This window comes from Budorcas taxicolor, chromosome 25 (genome assembly GCF_023091745.1).
Source record: "Budorcas taxicolor isolate Tak-1 chromosome 25, Takin1.1, whole genome shotgun sequence".
NCBI classification, from domain to species: Eukaryota; Metazoa; Chordata; class Mammalia; order Artiodactyla; family Bovidae; genus Budorcas; species Budorcas taxicolor.
This window is the reverse complement of record NC_068934.1, coordinates 28,176,327-28,182,749: the sequence shown is the minus strand read 5'-3', so window position 1 is coordinate 28,182,749 and position 6,423 is coordinate 28,176,327. Positions and strand designations below refer to the sequence as shown.

Here is a 6,423-nt window from a genome sequence, read left to right as displayed (position 1 = left end):
CACATCCCCCATCAACCCCTCTAGGTCATCACAGAGCACTGAGCTGAGCCCCTTGTGCTCTGCAGGAGCCTCCCATTAGCTGTCTGTTACACATAGTAGTGTACACATGTCAGTGCCACTCTCTCAGTTCATCCCACCCTCTCCTTCCCTCACTGTTCAATAAGTCCACACTCTACATCTGGGTCTATTCTTGCCCTACAAATAGGTTCATCAGTACCATTTTCTAGATTCCATATATACATATGCATTAATATAGTATATGTATTTTCTCTTTTTGGCTTACTTCACTCTGTTTGACAGACTTTAGGTTCATCCACATCACTACAACTGACACAATTTTGTTTCTTTTATAGCTGACTAATAGGCATCCGGTCCCATCACTTCATGGCAAGTAGATGGAGAAACAATGGAAACAGTGACAGACTTCATTTCCTTGAGCTCCAAAAATCACTGAGATAGTGACTGCAGCCTTGAAATTAAAAGACACTTGCTCCTCAGAAGAAAAACTATGACAAACATAGACAGTATATTAAAAAGCAGAGACATTACTTTGCCAACAAAGGTCCGTCTAGCCAAAGCTATGGTTTTCCCAGTAGTCGTGTATAGGTGTCAGAGCTGGACCATAAAGGAGACTGAGAGATGAAGGATTGATGCTTCTGAATTGTGGTGTTGGAGAAGACTCTTGAGAGTCCCTTGGACTGCAAGGAGATCAAACCAGTCAATCATAAAGGAAATCAGCCCTGAATATTCATTGGAAGGACTGATGTTGAAGCTGAAGCTCTAATACTTTGGCCATCTTATGTGAAGAATCAACTCATTGAAAAACACATTATTGCTGAAAAATATTGAGGGCAGGAGGAGAAGGGAGCAGCAGAGGATGAGATGGTTGGATGACATCACTGACTCAATGAACATGGGAATGAGCAAACTTCTGGAGATAGTAAAGGACAGGGGAGACTGGTGTGTTGCAGTCCATGGGGTCACAAAGAGGTGACATGACTTGGCAACTCAGCAACAACAATATTCCATTGTATATATGTAGCACATCTTCTTTATCCATTCCTCTGCTGATGGACATCTAGGTTGCTTCCATGTCCTCTCTATTGTAAATAGTGCAGTAATGAACACTGGGGTTCAGTTCAGTTCAGTTCAGTCACTCAGTTGTGTCCAACTTTTTGCGACCCCATGGACTGCAGCACACTAGGCCTCCCTGTCCATCACCAACTCCTGAAGTTTACTCAAACTCATGTCCATTGAGTCAGTGATGCCATCCAACCATTTCATCCTCTGTCGTCCCCTTCTCCCATCTTCAATCTTTGTTAGCATCCGTGTCTTTTCCAATGAGTCAGTTCTTTGCATCAGGGGGCCAAAGTGTTGGAGTTTCAGCTTCAACATCAGTCCTTCCAATGAACACCCAGGACTGATCTCCTTTAGGATGGACTGGTTGGATCTCTTTGCAGTCCAGGGTACTCTCAAGAGTCTTCTCCAACATCACAGTTCAAAAGCATAAATTCTTCAGCACTCAGTTCTCTTTATAGTCCACCTGTCACATCCATACATGACTACTGGAAAAAACATAGCTTTGACTAGACAGACCTTTGTTGGCAAAGTAACATCTCTGTCTTTTAATATGTTGTCTAGGTTGGTCATAACTTTTCTTCCAAGGAGCAAGTAAGTGTCTTTTAAGTTTATGGCTGCAGTCACCATCTGCAGTGATTTTGGAGTCCTCAAAAATAAAGTTTGTTACTGTTTCCACTGTGTATTTTGGATTATGGTCTTCACAGGGAATATGCCAAGTAGTGGGACTACTGGGTCATAGGATAGTTTTATTCCTAGTTTAAGGAATCACCATAATGTCCTTCATAGTGACTATATCAATTTCCATATATAGTTTCTTCCACAAGCACCTCAACTTTGAAAATCTCATCTACAGTCACGCATCATCTGACATCATTCAGTAAAACATCAATGCTAGTGCATTGAGACTTTAATGATAACTTTTGACAAGGCAGAAGTTTATGTTGAGAAGTAGAAGACACACTAGACAAAAGCCAACCGAAGAGGAAGAACAAATTTGGATGTATCCCTGGATTAGGAATCTGATCTATGAGGATTCATCCTGAGAATTTGAGAAGCTAGAAAGTCAATAGAGAGAAGCACTTGATTAAAAGTGGGTGGAAGGTAGGGACAGCCAAAGGGAATTTTAATTGAGAGAAAAGTTGCTTCTGACAGATGCTGAGATGAAGTACTTGACAGAGACCTTTGCTACCACTAGACTTACAGCCTATGAGAAGATAAGGGCAGAGAATCACAGAAATCTTCTTTCTTGTTTGCTGGACAGTGCAGTTATTCCTAGAATGAATGAAATATGAATATACCATTAAATGAAATTGAAAAGCGAAAGTGTTAGTTGCACAGTTTTGTCTGACTCTTTGCAACCGTAGGGACTGTAGCCCATGAGGCTCCTCTGTCCATGGGATTTACCAGGTGGGAATATTGGAGTGGGTTTCCATTTCCTTCTCCAGAAGATTTTCTTAACGCAGGGATTGAACGATTGAACCTGGTTTTCCTGCATTACAGACGGACTCTTTACTGTCTGAGCCACCTGGGAAATGTATCTTACTGTAAATTATAATAGATAGCCCTTAGTGTTAATTGTTTCTTGACATACTCACTTCTTGTTTTTATTAAAGTCATTTCATATTTATTTGTTACTTTCCCCAAAATTGCCAGATTTCAGAAGGCAGGGACCCTGCTTTAAGGATTCCAGTGACCCTCAACAAGAGGAAGTTTAATCTAGTGATTATATATAGGGGCCTAAATTTAGACAGATCCAGGCACGTGGGCTCTGAAACACATTGTCTCTGTGAGCAACTTACCTTAATAAAGAATATCATTATTATGAGAAATAGAATATATGTGCATAATGTTTTCAATCTTGGCAGCCAGAAACTATAAAGGGTCTTTGTTAGGCACAGTAATGGATATTCAAGAAACGGTAATAACAGTCATTTTTCAATGATTGTTTTTCAAAACAATGATTTTTTTCTTAATTATACCAGATAACTGTTTGTTGAAAGGAACTGTCTCTAAAAACCAAAGCAAGTAATATCAAGGGTATAAACAAACATTTCTATCCCTGGGAAAGTAATCTCTCAGGAAATGGTCTTGAGGGAGTCTCTGAATAATCAAGTCACTGAGATCCACAATCCTAATAAAACTCCCTATTCTCCTGTCATCCACTAGTCAGGAAAAGGCATGGCTTCCTTCCTTGTAGCTGGAGGGGTTTTGAGCAAACCAATGATTGGAAACATGCTCTTCAAAGCAGAATGAGATACAAGATAAATCAGAGATTCTGATTCTTAGGACCAGATAGGGAGGAGAGAGTTCTGAGCTCAAAGCAGCCATCTTCAGTTCACTATGGTCATTTTCTTTCCCAGGACAATTGTGGACAAGAAACAGTGGAATATGGCATTACAGCTCTAAACTAAAGGAAGGTGAGTACGTGCTTGGACCTGGTCAGTCATATAACACGGTGGTTACCAGTGCAAACTGTGAGTCAGACTGCCCAAGTTCACCTTCTGGCAGCTACTCAGTAGTTTTAGGGCTGAGTTTTGGGTGAGTTACTTAACTCAGCTTTCTCATCTGCAAAATGCGAATAATAGTATTGTCACATAGCTCTTAGTACAAAGCCTCACATAGTAGCCACTTAAATAAGTGCTAGCTTGAAACAATCATCATTAACCCTAAAGCCACTAGAGACAGGAGATCCTGGAAAAATATGAGATCTCCTTCTTTATTTGGCAACACTGACCCAGAGATGGCAGCTCTGAGAAGTCACAGTGTCTTCTGCTAGTCAAGGGAAAGTCCCCAGTGTCAAACAGAAGTAGGAGAGACAGGGCACAGAAAATGGACTGACTTAAAGACTAAGTCAGTCTAAAAGACATCTCTTATTTTTGAATGAACTGGAATATGAATATATGTCTGCTTCTTCTAGAAGTGCCAGCGTCACTCTGGAGGCAAAGTCTAACCTCTTTATTGTTCTCTGAAGTTAAAGTCACTTAGCTATTAAAGTAGATCCATAGCAAACAGTAGAAACCTTCCTCCCACACGAAATCTCAAATGTCTTGGTGGATTCCATTCTCAAGAATGGGAGGTGGGTACTGGGAGGGTGGTAGTGGTGTTTCTCTCAAAATGGTTCTCTTTTCTTTTCCCCATGGACCAGTTTTTCTCCAGGGGAGAATGGGAGCTGAGAACTCTTCGGTGACAGAATTCATCCTCGCAGGCTTAACAGACCAACCAGGACTGCAGATCCCCCTCTTCCTCCTGTTTCTAGGTTTCTATGTGGTCACCGTAGTGGGGAACCTGGGCTTGATAACGCTGATTGGGTTGAACTCATGCCTGCACACTCCCATGTACTTCTTCCTCTTCAACCTCTCCTTAATAGACTTCTGTTACTCCACTACTATCATTCCCAAAATGCTGATGAGTTTCGTCTCAAGGAAGAACACCATCTTGCATGCGGGGTGTTTGACTCAACTGTTTTTCTTCTGCTTCTTTGTCATCTCTGAGTCCTTTGTCCTGTCAGCGATGGCATATGACCGCTATGTTGCCATCTGTAAGCCACTGGTGTACACAGTCACGATGTCTCCTAAGGTCTGTTTACTGCTTTTGTTGGGTGTGTATGTGATGGGGTTTTCAGGGGCCATGGCCCACACAGGAAGCATAGCAAGTCTGATCTTCTGTGCTGACAACCTCATCAATCATTTCATGTGTGACATCCCTCCTCTCCTTGAGCTGGCTTGCAACAGCTCTTATGTGCACGAACTGGTGGTCTTCATAGTTGTGACCATTGTTATTGGAATGGTCACTGTCACCATCTCCATCTCTTATGCTCTAATCCTCTCCAGCATTCTCCGCATTCACTCCACTGAGGGCAGGTCCAAAGCTTTCAGTACATGCAGCTCCCACATAATTGTGGTTTTCCTTTTCTTTGGTTCTGGGGCTTTCGTGTATCTCAAACCACCTTCTGTTTTGCCCCTTGACCAAGGGAAAGTGTCCTCCCTGTTCTATACCATTGTGGTGCCCATGTTAAATCCACTGATATATAGTTTGAGGAACAAGGATGTCAAAGCTGCCCTGAGGAAAACCTTGGGGAAAATTAATTTCTTGAGAAAGGAGTAGTATTTGAAGAAATAGATAAAATGTTTTGTTTATTAGCCTGTATGCATTTTCAATGAAGGGTGTAAGTTCCATTTTTTCCCCTCTCTTTTTTAAAAAAATTATTTATTTATTTTTAATATAAACTTATTTATTTTAATTGGAGGTTAATTACTTTACAATATTGTATTGGTTTTGCCATACATTAACATGTATCCACCACAGGTATACACATGTTCCCCATCCTGAACTCCCCTCCCTCCTCCCTCCCTGTACCATCCCTCTGGGTCACATCAGTGCACCAGCCCCAAGCATCCAGTATCATGCATTGAACCTGGACTGGCGACTCATTTCATATATGATATTATACATGTTTCAGTTTGTGTCTGGATGTGCAACTAACACTTTCACTTTCACTTTGGGCTTCCCAGGTGGCAATAGTGGTAAAGAACACAACTGCCAATGCAGGAGACATAAGAGATGCATTAGATCCCCTGGAGGAGGGCATAGCAAGCCACTTCAGTATTCTGTTTTAAAAAATTAATCTATTTATTTTAATTGCAGGCTAATTACTTTACAACATTGTGGTGGGTTTTGGCCATACATTGACATGAATCAGCCACAGGTGTACATGTGTCCCCCAATCTTGATCCTCCCTTCCACCTCCCTCACCATCCCATCCCTCTGGGTTGTCCCAGTGCACTGGCTTTGAGTGCCATGTTTCACGCATCAAACTTGGACTGGTCATCTATTTCATATATGGCAATATACATGTATCAATGTTATTTTCTAAAATCATCCCACTCTCGCATTCTCCCAGGGTCCAAAAGTCTGTTTTTTATATCTGTGTCTCTTTTGCTGTCTCACATGTAGGGTCATTGTTACCATCTTTCTAAATTCCACATATATGCATTAATAAATTATATTGGTGTTTTTCTTTCTGACTTACTTCACTCTGTATAATAAGCTCCAGTTTCATCCACCTCATTAGAACTGACTCAAATGCATTCTTTTTAATGGCTGAGTAATACTCCGTTGTGCGTATGTACCGCAGCTTTCTTATCCATTCATCTGCTGATGGACATCTAGGTTGCTTCCATGTCTTAGCTATTGTAAACTGTGCTGTGATAAACATTGGGGGTACATGTGTCTCTTTCAATTCTGGTTTCCTTGGAGTGTGTGCCCAGAAGTGGGATTGCTGTGTTTATGGCAGTTCTATTTCCAGTTTTTTAAGGAATCTCCACACTGTTCTCCATAGTGGCT

At 41.3% G+C, this 6,423-nt stretch overlaps 1 protein-coding gene across 1 annotated transcript; it reads left to right on the top strand.

Annotated features, from left to right (window-relative positions):
- Nucleotides 1–4,242: 4,242 nt before the first annotated feature.
- Nucleotides 4,243–5,184, top strand: LOC128068757 (olfactory receptor 8B12-like). Its single transcript, XM_052661959.1, has one exon. It carries the CDS (start codon nucleotides 4,243–4,245, stop codon nucleotides 5,182–5,184), a length of 942 nt encoding a protein of 313 aa, XP_052517919.1.
- The last annotated feature ends 1,239 nt before the right edge of the window (nucleotides 5,185–6,423 follow it).

Excerpts from the sequence above, each read along its gene's own strand:
- LOC128068757 (XM_052661959.1), top strand. The coding sequence starts at position 4,243 with ATGGGAGCTGAGAACTCTTCGGTGACAGAATTCATCCTCGCAGGCTTA.